The sequence below is a fragment of the Mus caroli genome, unplaced genomic scaffold, assembly GCF_978045245.1.
Source record: "Mus caroli unplaced genomic scaffold, Mus_caroli_1 scaffold_16, whole genome shotgun sequence".
NCBI classification, from domain to species: Eukaryota; Metazoa; Chordata; class Mammalia; order Rodentia; family Muridae; genus Mus; species Mus caroli.
Window position 1 is genome coordinate 20,846,147 of NW_028227271.1, and position 16,597 is coordinate 20,862,743.

Genomic DNA, 16,597 nt, shown 5'->3' on the forward strand with positions numbered 1-16,597 from the left:
TGCTCTGGTATTCTCCGCCTACTAAATAACACTAACCGTGACTCAATCACAGGGCTGTAAACAGGCAGAGAAAAGCTCCAGGGGCTGCAAGGGACGACAGCATTTAGGTGATCTTTCTCCTGCTCTAACCTGCCCTGTAAATGCAAGTGGAGGGTGTTACTCGGGAGCTTGCCCTTTAAACTGGGTCTGAGAGGTTTGCCAGAAATCTGGAATGCTGAAGCCAGAGCACCTGGTGAAGTAACGGGACGGAAATGGGAAGCTGCAAAGCGGGGACTGCCCCAGTCTTGGTGCTGACTGTGACCTGAAGGGTGAGGATGTCGTGGAGTCAAGCCAGGACCACAGTGTGATGCTGTTTGAGAAGGTCGAAGGGAGCCGTGCTGATCTGTACAGTAGAGGAAAGCAGACTGAGGTGGCTAGGTGATTGGGATTCAGCTGAAGGTGGTTCGAATGGCCAAGTGTGGAGAATGGAGGGCCCAAGCGGGTGTGACTGTTCATGCTAACTAACCAAGGACTGTCATTTAGAATTAAAGCCCCGTGACCGTGTGGAAGCTGGTCCCTAAGTGGGAGTTCCATGTGTGGCAGTGGGGTACCTTCACTGGGTTACTTTGGGAAAGTATGATCTTTCTCACCCTTCCTGATGCTCTTTCCCTTACCTCTATCCCTCCTGTGGAAAGAAGGGCCCTGAATGTTAAGTGAAACACCCGCCCTTTTCTGAGTTGTTTTCTGGTTGGTTGGTTTTGTTTGTTTGTTTGTTTTTTTCTTGTTTTCTGAGACAGGATTTCTCTGTGTAGCCTCGTGTGTCCTGGAACTCTGTAGACACCAGACTGGCCTCAAACTCACAGAGAACTGCCTACCTGTGCCTCCTGAGTACTGGGATAAAAGGCATGTGCCACCACCGCCTGGCTTTAATTGGGGTTTTTAAGAGTGTTTATTTTCAGAAAAATGGCTCTGTGCCCCCACGGAGCTCCTGAAGTTGCCTCTTACCATCCCACTCTGTAGTTGGATGGGCTGCCTTGTCATCCATGGCTTAAAATCCTTCTCTAGCCAACTTAGTTTTCAGGCAGCAGTTTCCAAGGCAACTACATCTCAGAGAAATGCTTCTTGGAAGAAAAGAATTAAAAACTATACACCTTCTCTAAACCCTCATTGTCTAGACTGGCAAGTGCTCTGGCAGGTGGGGACCAAGTGCTGGGTCTCAGGCCGCTCCACTTAAGCAGCGGCCTCTGGAATCCAGCATCTTCTGATGGTCAGTTTCCCTGCTCATTGTTGAGTGCTCCACACCGCGTTCCAGAGAGAGAAGTCACTTTATTTGCTGATCTCTATCACTTCCTTTAAGGAATGTTCCCTTTTCCAGATGAAGTCATTGGAAGCAAAATAGGTTGTGCCAGGTAGCTGAGTTGAAACACGTGTATCTTCTTAACCAGTGGTGTGAGGCCATGTGGTTAGCTCAGGCCTGAACCAGGTGGCTTGTGTGCTCAAGAGATGCAGGACCCCTGCCCTTCTTTCTAAGGGACTGAGTGGATGGACATGCACTGAAGCTGGCAGCAGAGGGCCTCAGCTGGGCTGGAGGATGTCTGTGTGGTTGGAGGGAGCAGAGCCTGAGTTTTCATTGTTGTTGAGCCGCTGAACCCACTTGTGATGAAGACGGTAGTGCTGGGCTCTCTTTCAGCCTTTAGACGGACTTGAAGAAAAGAACATAGAATAAAATGGTAAGGGGACAGGTGTATTGATAAAGTAATTCTAGCCACTGGAGTTAAAACCTCTTCACATAGTTTCCTTCTGTGGATCTCATCTCCCTGAGTCAAAGTCACTCAGACTTCAGCTCCCCCTAAAATGTCTGACAAGTTTTAGCAGAGTGAGGTGTCCAAAGAAACGTGGATGCTACAGAGAAGGCCGTGAAGAAAAGAGGGCAGTGATACAGACCCACGCCCTCGGAGTTCCCGTTTGTGGTGTGGTGGTGTAGGCCTTTAATCCCAACACTCAGGAAGCAGAGGTAGATGGAGCTCTGTGAGTTTGAGGCTAACCTAATCTACATAGTTTCAGGAGAGCTAGGGCTATGTAGAGAGACCCTGTTGATAGGCAAGCAGGCAGGCAGGCAGGCAGGCAGACAAAATACAAAAAGGTGTTAGACATTGAAAGTGGTTTTGATTGGGAGTTTGAGGCTAGGATGCTGCCTGCCTCACCCCAGGTCTGTAGTGCAGGAAGGACATGGCAGACAGGAGGCGAGAACTGGCTGTACCTACAGTGCAGTGGCAGTGGAGTACCTACTTGGTCGGAGCTGTGTGCTCTGGGGGTGGGGTGGGAGGGCGAGGCTTGGGGACTGACAGTTTGGTGGGAAGTGAGCAGAGCTGGAGCTGTGGAGGCCATGGAGGGGCATGCATGGTCACTGGGCTGACCTAGACTCTGAACAGGTCACAGTGCTGAGATATGCTGGGAGGACTGCTCAGAGACATGACAGCAGACATGTAGGGCAGAAGTGACAGTGGCAGTGATGACACCAGAGAGCAGTGGGGAGAGGAGCTGGTGATCTCCCTGGAAGTGCAGAGTGGGGTGGGCAACCTAGCAGCAGCACATGGGAAGATTTCTCTCGAAGCTGTGAGGCTTGTCCTGGGATGTGGCCATGTGGGACCACCCTTCATCCCAACATGGCGTCATTCAGGAAACAAAATGTCTTTGCCTGTTTTGTATTTCTTTCAAAAGCATTCTGTGTGGTTGGATGACATTTCAAATAGCTCAGGAGGCTGTTAACAGTAGAGTCTCCCCATACCAGGGGCACATGTGTCTGAGTGAAGACTGTGCAGCTGTGAGCTTTTGAGAGGTCACAGTTGCTGCCGTCCAGCAGGACACGTATGATGCTGCCCCGCAGCTGCCTGTGTTCCATCTCCACAGCCCTTGTGCTGCCTGCCTAATGCCCCATGCTTCAAGTGTATTTCCTCTTCTCCTTTTAAGTCTCTTCTCATCTTTCTTTCCTTTCTCAGACAGGAGCTTACTGTTGGGAAAGCTGACCTTGTCGGTTCTACTTCCTCAGCCTCCCTGGTGCCAGACTCACGCCTCTGAGTCACTTCTCCCCGCTACAGTATCAGCATTTGATGGACACCAAAGTAGTTCTGCGTTTTCAGTTTGTTTGTTTGTTTTTCTGCACAGTCTCACAGTGAACTCTTAGCTCTCCTGGCTGAGCTTATCCATAGGGTAAACGTGCAGCTGAAGCAGGTCCCAGCATAGATGGTAACTTCTCACATTGAGGTTGGATAATGTGCAGAGCTAAGGACAGATACAAAATATACAAGCTTGGGCTTTGTTTTTTTTAAGATTTACTTTTAATTATGTGAGTGTATGTGTGAGCGAAAGGGGACATGTGTATGTGGCACAGGTGCCCAAAGAGGCCAGACACATCGGATCCCCCTGGAGCTAGGTGTTCAGATGGTTGTGAGCTGTCTGACATGGATCCTGGGAACCAAACTGGCATCACCTGCAAGAGCAGTAAATGCTCTTAAGTGCCCCATGCATGGTTTTAAATAGCATGTCTTACTGAGTGGTTTTAGTTCTGAAACGCTGAGTTCAGAGGTCCAGTCCAAGTTACTGTACGTCCTGTAGGTGAGGTCCCATTGGTCCCTCTGCAGCTTCTGGTGCTGACCTCCCTGAGCCTAGTACATGGCAGGCCTGTCACTCTTCTGTCCCTTTACTGAGAGGTACCTGTCCCTACTTCCTATCTTTTGGAGTTTTCTGAGGCCCCTGTCCCTCACACTTCTTTCCCTAGCACCTATATTTCTTCTGTTCTAGAATTTAGCACACTGTGTGGCTCTGTCACTTAGCTGCATGGCAGGGTAACCTAGTGGGGATATCAGCTCCAGGAGGACAGAGACTGAGTTTGTCAGCAGTTTAGGACAGTTGCTAGTATGTGGGAGATGTTTGTGGAATGAATGACTAAGTGTGTGCTTGTTTAAAGCCTGCTGGCTGCCCACCTCACCCTGGGGCTGCACAGTGACTCGGAAGAGGCAGACGTTTCCTAGGGACTGAAGGATACTCTGTGCAGGTAATGAGTAAGAAGGAAGCTTGTGTGCCTACGGGACAGAGAGCGGCCTGGGAAGGCCGTGTGTGTACCCTGCTGCCCTCTGCGGCTAGTGCTTGGCAGGGATTTCAGAGGAGAGCTTCCTCTCGTCTTTCAGGGAAGACAGGCAAGCACAGTTCTTGGACCTCCGTGCTTTCAGCAGTAGCCTGAAGGCCTCAAGAAGGCCTCTTGGTTTTCCCTCTGGAATGAACTAAAGGGATTAAAGTGAAGCTAGACGTCTTATGTAACACATCCTTTGTGTACCTGATACCTGTTATCAGGCCTGAAATGGTAGGAGGAGGTTATGCCAGCCTCCAGCTGGGGCCAAGGGCAGCTGTGACCTCCTCTGTTAACCTCTAAGCTTCTGCATGCTGGCAAAAGACTGGCTCTGGGACACGTGTGACATTGTACAGCAGCAAAGTCGCTGGAAGTAGGGACCTAGGCACTCTTGCCACATACTCTCTTACTCCTGGATTCCTAAGGAGTACCTCTTAAACAGGATTGCTTAATAACTGTCTAAGGAGGGCTTACTGTGTGCTAGCCTTAGGGTCTCACACTGTGGCTCAGCTCAGATGGCCTAGGGCATGTTCTGCAACCCAGGCGGCCTTGAACCCAGCAGTTCTTTTGCCTCTTGAGCTTCCTAAGTGCTGGGATGTCAGGCATTGGCTACCAGTGTGGCTTTTTTAATTAGAGTTTCTTGCTGGCAGGTTATATGTTTATTGTACTGTCAACTGGACTGGATTTAGAATCACCTAGGAAACATACACCTAGTCATGTCTGTGAGGGCGTATCCAGGTTTAGCTGAGAAGGGAAGGCCTACTTTAAATGTGGGCAGTACGTCCAATGGGTGCGGGTTCTAGGCTAAATAAAAAGGAGGAAGTTAGTTGAGTCCCATCTCTGCTCTCCGGGCTATGAATGCAGTATGACCAGCTGACTCACACTGGGGCATCTCTGTCACTGATGGATTGTGTCATCAAACCATGAGCTCAAACCCTTCATATCTCAAGCTGGCTTTGCCAGTGGCCTATGCTGTCCTTGCCCCTTATGTAACTGGGATGTTGAGGCCTCTGGGAAGAGCTGGGCTGAGGCACTGTTCATTGTCTCATGTGTGATGGGCAGCTCACTGAGTGCCTTGCATCCCTCTAAGAGGTCCATAAGGGAGGAGCCCTTAGCTGGGAGTCCTGTGCACCCAAGTCACTCGCTCACCTGCTGGAACTTGTATTGAAGCTCTTGATGTGCAGTGTGTGCCCTCTTCCTCCCGCTGACGGAATGGAGATCCCTGGGTTCTCATCCCTCGGCAGCAGCACCAGGGAGTCCTTGGAACTTAGAACACTGCTCAAGCTTTAGAACTTAGTTCCTTTAGGAAGGAGTCACCAGTCACTTTCTGAGTACCAGAGTGTGAACTGCACAAACCATATGCTAGATCCAGTCCGTTTTTAGAAAGAGCGGTGATAGCTTTTTGTGCTTTTGTGCTTTTCTGGAGTTCTTTAGTAACTGTTATCCCCAATGCACTCCTGAACCTAGGCCTGCAGTCTACCACTCAGCCACACCTTAAAGCCTACCTGAGCCCCTTAGTGCCACAGAGGAGGGCTGTGAGTCATGAGGAGGGTGCATGCTTTCCCACCACAATCAGCAGGGAAGCCCCAGAGCCACAGCTTCTGCTTCTGAAGGAGTGGCCTCCAGGCCTGCAGCACACTGAGTCTGAGGAAGGTGGTGGACATGCAGCGGGCATTGTGGAGTGACTATGTTAGGGTTTTCTTTTTCTCTTTCTCTTCCCCGACCCCTCCTGCTACTGTGACAGATGTCTGAGAAAACAGTATACTGGGAGTAAAGGCTTGGTTTGGCTCATGGTTTCCATCCTGCTCATCTCCATAGGGGCAGTGAAGCAGAGAGAGAGAAAGGGCCAGGACATGTTCCCAGTGACTTCCTTCCTCCAAGTGATGTCATCATGTTCTCAGTCTTAGAGCAAAAGCAGTTTGGGGGATTAATGCGTTGATGTCACCAGAGTCCTCTGGCTGATTGGAACACTGAGTAGCAGGCCTTGAGCACATCTCTGGAGGATACGGTGCTATGTCCAACCAGCAGGCGCTGGAGCAGCGGCTTGAATCCGGGACACTTAGTTGCCTGCATGTAAAGTGACATTAGGAGCACGTGTGTGTAGAGGTTTTGAGGATCAAGAAACTTGCTGCATAGGCTCAGCATAGACTACCTGTTGGTTCTAAGAGGTGTGCAGAACACGGCAGCTCCATATTCTTACCACGTACTTCTACGTAGAACAAAAGACTTATATACCTCGCTAAAGCAGGCTTGCTGAATTTGACACAAACATGGCTGCCTCTAGAATAAGAGCCTTCTGTGGGAGCATAATTTAGCCATTGCTTAGTAACTAAATACATACGTGACATCATCAGGCAGCTGTGCTAGTTACTTCCTTGATAATCTTTGACTATCAATCTATGGAGTTAAGTGTGGCTCTTTTGGGGTGCCACTTACCTGTCCATGTTGATAGCTGGTTCTCATCCATAAGGGATGGCTCTCGTATTAGTATCCCTATTAGAAGAGACAGAGTTTGGACAAGAGAGGCTTTTGATCTGGAAGCCCGTTTGGAGTATGGTTCTGTCCTGTGCCTGGTCCTCTTACCTTAGAGCTGTTTCTCTGGAGCTATAGGTGTTTTACTTATATATCACTATGCATCCTGGTGCTCCTGGACCTCACTATGTAGACTGGGTTGGAGCTAAACTCACAGAGGTTGTCCTCTACGTCCTGGGTACTAGGATTAAAGGATATGCCACCATGCCAGGCTGAGTGCTTACATCTTGAAGATCCACAACCAGAAGCCCAGAGACAACACTAGGAGTCAGAGAAGTCTTTTGAAACCTCCGAGCTCCCCACCAGTGGCAGATCTTTTCCAACAATGGCACACCTAACCTTCCCAAACAGTTCCACCAACGGGAACCAAGTGTTGGAATGTGAGGCTGTGCAACTTTAAACCACCACAGTTTTTCTTGTCTTCAATAAATATGTAGCTTATTTGTGTAAGTAAATTTATCTTGTATAAATATAAAACGTCCTTAGGTTTTTTTTTTTTTATATGTATTGTTTTGCCTACATGTATATTTCTGTGCACCACATGCATGCCTGGTGCTTTTGGAGGCCAGAAGAGGATATTGGATCCTTTGGACCTGGAGTTACAGACAGCCACCATGTGGGTGCTGGGAGTCAAACCCAGGTCCTCTTGAACAGCCAGTGCTCTTAACCATCTCTGCAGCTGAGCCATCTCTGCAGCTGAGCCATCTCTGCAGCTGAGCCATCTCTGCAGCTGAGCCATCTCTGCAGCTGAGCCGTCTCTGCAGCTGAGCCGTCTCTGCAGCTGAGCCATCTCTGCAGCTGAGCCATCTCTGCAGCTGAGCCATCTCTGCAGCTGAGCCATCTCTGCAGCTCACATCCTTAGATTTTGGTTGTGGTTGTCAGTAATTACCGGTTTTATTTAGCTTACAGCACCAAAGGGCAAAGCATTTCTTCTGCTTGCATTTGATTAGTAGTCCTTTATTTAGTTCCCATTCTAGCCCAGGCTAGAACTACGATTACTATTTATTTATGTACTTACATTTTGACCAAGGTCTTACTGTGTTGCCTAGGGTAACCTTGAACCTCTGAATTCAAGGAATCTTTGCTTTAGTTTCCCGAGAAGCTTGGGGTTAGGCGTACGGTACTACATGCAGCTATATTTAAGAAAATTAAGGTATAGCCCATGGGCTGTTTGTATCCCTGACACTGGCCTGTTCCTGAGACTTAGAATTATATTTATTGAATGGATGGATGGATGGATGGATGGATGGATGGAGAGACCTCCTACAGTAGTTACAAATGAATGAGAGCCTCCAGCAGTGGCTGGTGCGGCAGGCCCTTCTTGTCTAAGATGACTCCTTCAGGTTCTCTTTCCTTCCACTCTTCCTCCTGACCTGCTTTGCCTAGTTGTGGCTGCTGATTCACTTGGGCCTAGGAGTTGCGCTGAGTCATCCTGCCGTATTGAATCAGCAGTGCTGATCACATCTGGTCTATGAAAGGACTCAGACTTTCAGAGCTACAGGATGCCCCTGTGTGATTGATCCTGAAGTCTAAATGCTGATTCTGTCACATTACCAGTTACAGATTTCCTGAGATGCGGTTCTTTGTCTTGATCCACTTCCACCACCAGATAGGCAGGAAGCAGACTCTGTTGTTTGATGAAACTAAAGAAACAAGCTGGAAGGTTGTATTTGAAGATACACAGGACTATGGCTAGCTGTTCTCAAAGAATGGATGGGGGTTGGGGGTGGGGGTCCTTTGAGACTCTGGTACAGCAGTGAAGACTGACTAAGACAAAGAATGAGGGAGAGAAACCCCAGCAAACAACTTTGGAACAATTTGACCTCTACATGGAAAGAAGTCAGAAGTGACTCAGGTGTCTTATCATATATGTATCATTCCTGGATAAGAAAAGTAAAACTGAAAAACACACACCGCAGATGTAAGAGAACAAAGGTGAATGGCATCAGCAAAAGGGACTCCTCAGAAGGTCCCAGGAGAGCACTAGCTACAGTAAGAGAATCTGATACATAGACTCCGAGGCTGCTACTATATGGGGCCAGAGTGACGGCAGAGGGTGGGAATTTGGTGCTCATGTATGTACATTCCCTCTCTCCTCCCTCTTCCCCTCCCTACTTTTTTTTTTTTGAGACAGGGTTTCTCTGTGTTGCCTTGGCTGTTCTCAAACTCACTCTATAGACCAGATTGCCCTGGAATTCAGAGATCCTTTGCCTCCCGAGAGCTGGGATGTGTTATCACTGCCTGGGAAAAAAAAATGAAATATTTTTAAAAGATTAAGAATTGATGAATACAATCCCAGGGTAACACCTGCAGTTTACACCAGGCCTCGGAGAGAGAATCACTAGTCAGACCCGCAGTAAGCTACTGTTCAGTCCACCAGGAGGCTGCTTCAGCTAGCCCCTTGAGGGCACAGCACCCTGCTGGGAGCCTTTGTTCATCACCCTGCTCCTGAGCAAGACAAACTCCTTCCCCTTTCTCTCCCTGATCTAATGAAGCCTGTGATGACTGCCACCTCACAGGGACCATCAGTTAGGACTACACTGAGTGCATTCCTGAGGAACACATAAAGCTCCTGGCAGCAGGTGGCCACCAGTTCCCTCCCTGAATAAGAGAAGCTGACAGTCCCAGAACCAATAACTAACAAAACCCCAGGTCTAGAACCTAGTGTCTCTCATCTTTGGGCAGTTTGCAGGGTGGACACTTTTGTTGTGTCAGGTAATCTTTAATTGTCAATTGCTAACTGTATTTATTAGTCAGGGTTCTCAAAAGGGATAGAGTGAACACACACAGATACACGTACACACTTTATTACCAACAATAGTGTCTCCCTACAAAGAGTCCAAGAATCCAGTAGTTGTTTGGTCTGTGAGGCTGGATGTCTCAGCTGGTCTTTAGTATACGCCAGAATTCCAAAGTAGGCTCTGTTACCAGTGAGGGAATGAACTGGTCAGCAAGAGCAAGAAGGCAGAGAGCAACAGCTTCCTCCTTCCACGTCCTTAGTAGGAAGGACTTAGTAGCCTGCCCCTAGACGATGTGGGGTTTTCTGTTTCAAATGATTTAATCAAGAAAATAATCTCTCCAGGGGTGGTTGTACACACCTTTAGTCCCAGCGCTCAGGAAGCAGAGGCAGACAGATGGATCTCTGAATTTAAGGCCAGCCTGGTCTACAAGATGAGCTCTAGAACGGCCAGGGCTACACAAAGAAATCTTGTCTCGGGGAGGGGGAAAAAAAAAAGGAAAAGGAAAACAAATTCCTCACAGGTGCGCCCAGCCCCTTGAATTTCAGTTAATTCTAGATGTAGTCACCTTGACAACCAAGACTAGCCATGGCACCAATTTCATGCCATGTGAGTGAAGCGCCCTCAGCCTTATTTGACTATGGCTTGCTTTCAGAAGAGCTGCTGTGCTGGCTCTATACCCTGGTGACAGTGGAGTCACAGTGGACACATAGAGACCTAGAGCTCTGCAGTCTCGGGGTACTTGGGAGCCTTCGTGAACTGACACTCAGTGGCAGGGCAGGGAAGAAAAGCTGGGCCTGATGCCTGGAGAGACGAGTATGCTGAGGATGGTGCCATGTATTCAATAAAGACACCGTGCCTTCTGTCCTAGACTGTGAAGACTACAGCTCTTTGTTTTTCTTTCCCAGGTCTGTCTGCAGGTTTTGCACATCTGACCCCTGAACTGAAGTGTCTGCTGCCACCCCCTCATCCTCTGCAGAAATGTCTGTCACCTACGATGACTCTGTGGGAGTGGAAGTGTCCAGCGATAGCTTCTGGGAGGTAATGCCTCCCCCTCTGATGCATGCGGATCCAAGGATGTACCTTTGTGGTGTGGGTACAGCCGGGAGGAGAGGAACGTAACTCAGAATCGCTGGGCACCTGCTGTCAAATGGGTTGTGGAGGAGACTAGGGCACTGGGCTTTAGGGAGTGCTGGAATGTTTTAATCTTCAGTAGAGGTGGGGGCTTACCCACCCGGAATGTCTGATCTCCCAGGCCAAGGGGTGTTTGTTAACAGAATTGATGGTTTGTGCTCTAACATTCTTGGTTGTGCTCTTTCTTGGGTGTCTAGTCCAATGGGCAACAACACACAGTGGCATCCCGGCTCAGTCTCACAGACAGCTTTTACAGGAGTGGCCATGATATGACATTTTCATATCATGGAGTGCAGAGTGCAGGCAAGGGCTGTACAAAGGGCCTGGATCTTGATAGAGCATCTGCCTGCCTGCAGCCTGTATCCTGGGAACTCCCTTCCTGATGAAATTATCTTGTGACTAGCTTTGTTTTTAGAAGTTATTCTCCCTCACCCCACTTATTTTTTCTGTCTACTAAAGAAAAGCCGGTTGGTGGTAGTGGCGCTAGGAATGGAACTCTGCACCTCCAGCATGCCAGGCGGGAGTCCTAACACTCTTAACCATATTTTACCCTCATGGAAAAAACTCTGCAACTTTGTTTCCATTCTGGGCGGCATGGGACAGAGGAGAAGGACTGAGCTTGAAGCCAGATGGCATGCCAGCTTTGACCCCAGCTATGCAGTGACAGCTATGTGACCTTGGGCACATGGCCTACTTTCCCTGAGCATCAGTCTTTATAACAGAGGGCTAATGCTGGCCCCAAGAGAGGCTGCAAGATGAGCTGGGATGGGGGCTTCAGCACAGTGGGGATGCCTTCTGACACAGGAGGCTCCAGGGGAGGAGAAGGGGAATGTGCAATCCAGCTGTTTGCTGAGTTACTGTGTCTGAAAAACTGTCACCTGCTGTTACAGGAAACTAGTGATCAGGTTTGAAAAGATAGCAGAGCGTCAGACTTCACTAGCACTTTTCTGTCCTGGGTTCCAAGTGAGAAGGCTGTGATTGTTTAAATACATCTTTCCCTTCTTATATCATGTATTCTGCTTTTTTAGAATTAGGATCCAACAATTAAGAGTTTAGGGGTTCCACATTACTCATTTTTAAGGTTGTCAGTTTGAATAATTGAGTAAAGATTGATAATTCGGTTATCTTTAAATTTGTTCACTGGTGTTTGCACTTTTAAACAATCAGAGGACAAGGGATTCCTCTACCGGGCAACAAACCCCATTTCCTTTCTTGCCTTTGCTGAGCAGTAAACCCCATTTCCCTCCCTTTCCCTTGCTGAGCAGGTAAATTGCTTCTCTTTGCTGAGTGGTGAGCCCCATTTTCTTGCCCTTCCTCCGACGACCAGTTCCAGGAACAGAGGATGGCAGAACTGTGGGGCAGGAACTGCACATCTGGATCTGGGATTGGGGGAGCCAGGCTTTGTGGAGAGCCACACTGGCACAGAGGCTGCCTGCTGTACAGCAGTTGCTGCTCCAGCAAATGCATAAGTTCAGCCATGGGCCGTCTTAGGGCGCTGCAGGTTAAGGAAAGAGCATCATCCCATGCAGACAGGAGGCCCAGTGAGGTGTGATGCAGGCTGGTGGGTCCTGGGAACACCTACCCATGTGCCACAAGAAAGTTCCCTGTGAGATCATCAAGACCCTGTAGAAATGAGAATGAGAGAGCACCATCTGACCCCTGAAAAGCTAGACATGGGCGTGAAGTCTCCAGGTACCCCTTAGTTTGGTTTCTTAAAACACACGTGCTACCAAGTTAGAAACTCAAAGATCAGTAGAGGATGGGAGCAAAAGAAGCAGAGGGCTCATTCCTGTTGGAAGGGTCAGAGTAGGGGTTTGATGGTCACAGGAAGTTGCTGAGATGGAGGCCCTGCACTTCAGCAGAGGTTCCCCTGAAGGTGTGAATACAATGTTGCATCTGCGATAGGGAGTGGGTCCTACAGGTTGTAGTCTTGGGAAGAAAGACTAGACTATCCTGCAGTCCTTCAAGCCTTACTGAGATACTGTGGGCTTGTGATAAAATATTCAAGTCCTGGATGTCGCCAAAGATTTTGTAGGCTGCAGCAAGGAGTCAGCAAAGCCCTCCTCCTGGCTTGTGCTCTCATTTGCCTTCTAGCAGTATGGAAGCTGGGGAGTGGGTTGCTCCTCATGGATGTGCTGGCTAGTTTTATGTCACCTAGACACAAGCTAAAATCATCGGAGAGGGGGGAATCTCAGTAAGAATGCCTCCATAAGATTGGGCTGTATGTATTTTCTTGCACATTGAACTTCTAAATGAGAAGTGTGGCACACCATGCCCAGAGGTCAGACCACTGAACTCTGAAGTAGCATGAGTAGCCAGTAGCCGGCTTGTGGATGGAGGAGTCCGCACTCTTCACATCTCCTTTACTGTGTTTCTTCCTGGTGGTCTGAGTACTCACTGTCTGATCTGAGTGATGTGCTAAGCGATCACAGTCATAGGCTTCCTCTCTGTAAGTGGCTCATGTTTAATAAAGCCCATGCAGTCTGTCCCCTGAAACCATCTCTGGAGAGGTTATCTCTGCACCTTTTACTGACACATGGTCATTGCTGTCTTTCAGGAGATGCCCTGGTAACAAAGGCAGTTTGGGAGACATGAGTACACAGGGTAATGGGATCCCCTGGTTTAAAAAGCAAAACTGGGCGCAGAATGGTTAATTTGGCTTTGGGTCAAAGAGCAACTCAAATGCAGGTGGTAAAGTGCCTGCTAAAAGAGAAAGGAATTAAAGTACACATGCCTGAGTAGAGAAGTTTTGGTCTGAGATCCTACAGATAAATCTTTGGTTTCCTGTAGTTCTGATTTAGAGCTATGGCAGAGAGCTTTGAATAATGCATTGAGGAAAAAAAGATCCGGCTTCCTTGCCTGAACCTTTCTAGCCTATTATTACTGCCGGCCGTAATCAGGTGCCTGGGGGAGGGCTGCAGTAAAGCACTGTAGACTTTCCGAGTAGCAGATAAAGATAAGGTCAGTGATTAAAAACAACAAAGAAGAAATCAAGATGGCACTAGTAGAAATTCTTGCCACAAAAGAGGACACTTCCAGCAAGAAGGCCTTGGCACTCTTCCTTATATCTTTCCTTGAGTGCATTGCTTGAACACTGTAGCCTAAAAAAAAAGTGACGAATCTCAGCTGCCACATTTAGATCCTTTTTCATGGCTTTGTGCTAGTCATGATGATTGCTGGTCAAATGAGCAACCCACAGTCTCTCCTTCTCCAGTGAAATGAAATCCAACCCAGCAAAGACATTTAGACGCTATCCACATGACCTTGAAACATCCAGCAGTTGTGGACTGTAGTGAGAATTTTAGTCTCTTTAAAAAACACAGAAATACTATCTATGTTTTCACTTTAATCCCAGGTGTAGGATGTGGGGCTGCTCAGACCGTCCGCAGCACCGGACTCTGGTTTCCCTCCTTCTCTACCAGAGGAGTGATGCCAGCTGCAGATTGTTTCTGAGATTGTGTGACTATGGAATTCTGGGGACTTTTTTCAGAAGATATATAAATGCTAGGGCCCAAAGAGGGGTTGTTGGTTGGTTGCCATTGGTCACAGTTTGTTAAATAGTCATGCACAAAGAAGAAACAACAAGAAGAAATTAGATATCCTGACAGCAAAGGTCAAACTTGCCCCTAGGAACTCGACATCCCTAATCAGCAGGAAGTAGTCTAAAGATAACATCACCCCCTTTCCCCTCTATTCTTTTTTTCCCTTCTCTCAAGTAATGGATGATTGGATCCTGGCATGTAAAAAAATAGGGACTCAGACATACACTGCCATTGTTGTTGCAGAAGCTCTTGTGGCAGCCCTAAAGTCTAATTAGGAGTCACTTCCTGAGCCCATAAAAACTCAGTGGAAAACAGATGAACTTGTTTGGTGGAGCAGTGGCCTTTAAAGAGCAACTGCAGCATGTTCAGGAATTAGAAGACCAGAAACACCTGAGACATACTGACTCCCTATTTTTGTCATTCAAAAAAAAAAAAGTAAAGGAAAATGGAAAGTATTATATGACTTAACAGTCATTCATTTACAGTAATCATTCTTTGTTTCAAGCTAGTATTTTTGGTTTTCCAGGAAGACTGGATAATCACGATCCTCCATGAAAGCCCATTTAAATTTTAAGACAAATCACCAGAAAGAGCTTTTTTCCTGTTAGTTCAAACCCTATACCCGGACCGGATATAATATTCACTGATGCCAGTTCCCATGGAGGAATGAATGGCTTACATAGTACTCACTACCTAAGAGTTTAAATTTTGAATCACTCTAGGGAGAGCTCTACAACATTTAGAGTTGAAAATTACACTCAAAGCCATAAAACACAGTCTTCAGCCTATTAACTTGTTGACAGTGTTTACTGTGCTCAACTGATTCCTAGATTACCTGCTACTTTCATAAAGACTAAAATTATGTCTTCCTTTGATTTCCATACTTTAGCTTTGCAAGCTGTATTGCAACAGCACAAGATTCTATCTTTATATGGACTATCGGAGCCCATCATTCTCTTCCAAGAGTGCTAAATAAAGCAAACGCTCTTGCTGCTGAAACATCACAGCCTTTAGTGGCCTCCCTGGGGTAGGATGCAATGAGCGCACGGTAGCTTTCAGCTGTCTGCACAGTCCTTAAGCACCATTTTCCCCCCTGCTCTAACTCCTCCAAACAGAACAGATTTTTTTTTTTTTTTTTTGCTTGGCTCTAATGTCTGTGCCCCATTTCTCTTTTTAGGACCTGTGGCAGGGTCAATCCCCAGGGCATTGTGGCAAATGGATGTCATGCATGTCGCCTTGTTCAGTCAGCATAAATGTTCCTGTCATGGTAGACACTTCAGAAGATCTCTGGTAGCATTGCTCACTAGAGTGTTTTGTGAGAGCAGGAGTGACCCTGCTCACCTCTCCTTCAGCTTTAAACATTTTTGTCTCCAATGAGAAATGCATATATTAATGGCATTTCTCATAATCCCAAGGCCAAACAGTAGTGGAGTGTGCGCACAAACAACCCAGAGAGCAGATTGATAGAGGGGGGAGGTATGGATCTGAATAAGGCTCGCCCTTAACATCTTATTAACATGGCATTACATACTTTAAATTAAAAAAAAAAAAAAGACAAGGGAATTTTAAATACTGCAGCTCATAAACACTGGGCACTAAGTCAGAGCCTGCAAGGTTAGCTTTGGTGACCTGGAAAGGCATAATAACAGGAAAATGCCAGTCACAAGTGCCACTACTTACCATTGGGAGAGGTTTCCCTTGTGGTTTTCCAGAAACAGACTGCAGCCCGCCTCTACTCCCACCCGGCTCACAGACCCTGGACAGCGGGGAGCAGCAGTAAAGCAGATGAAACCGTGCAGCCACAAGTCAGCAGCAGGCACCTACCTACCCTGCTCATGTGTTCCCTGGCTTCACTGACTCTATTGCCGGGGCTGAAAATGATTAGGTATTGGTACCTAAGCCTCTCTTGTTAGCAGAGGTGGAAGGCAAAGGACCTTGTCCTCAGCTGTTTGTTAATGGCTCCAACAAGATAAAATTCTAAAAATTGGAATGATACTACTCCCATGCCCAGATACCCTCTTTGCTTTCATAACTCTTATAATCTATTTACCTATGTTATTATCTCTTTAGTTGTAATGTATCAGTTGGCATAGTCCACTCATTGACCAGGAAGCTCTGTTCTTAGGAAAGCAGAATGATATGGAGGTCAGAACTGTAGGAGAAAATTCTGGCATGACCTGGCAACCAGTCTTTTTGGCACATTGCACTTCTAAGTAAGAAGTGTGGCACACTGAGCATGCCCTAGAAGTCAGACCCCTGGGTTCTGAAGTAGCATGAGTAGCTGGTAGCTTATCTCTGTGTCCTTACTGCTCATACGCATTGCTGTCTTGTCACAGGCTACCCCAGTAATGATGGTATTTTCTTAATTGGTGATTGATGGAGGACAGCCTAGCCCATTGAGAATGGTGCCATCCATGGGCAGGTGGTCCTGGGTGCTGTAAGAAAGCAGGCTGAGCAAGCCGTGGAGAGCACAGTGCTGCTTCCTGGCGTCTGCATCAGCTCCTGACTCCAGGCTCCTGTTTGAGTTCCTGTCCTAACTGCTTTAG

At 47.6% G+C, this 16,597-nt stretch overlaps 1 protein-coding gene across 4 annotated transcripts in view; it reads left to right on the forward strand.

Annotated features, from left to right (window-relative positions):
• The window catches only part of Pacsin2 (protein kinase C and casein kinase substrate in neurons 2), a 93,644-nt gene that overhangs the window by 57,116 nt on the left and 19,931 nt on the right, over nt 1–16,597 (forward strand). For all 4 annotated transcript variants that reach the window (XM_021183002.3, XM_085831772.1, XM_021183001.3 and 1 more), the window contains exon 2: nt 10,284–10,416. In XM_021183002.3, coding sequence (XP_021038661.1) covers nt 10,357–10,416 — 60 coding nt within the window. In that variant the 5' untranslated portion in view covers nt 10,284–10,356. The remainder of the gene's footprint in view (nt 1–10,283; nt 10,417–16,597) is intronic.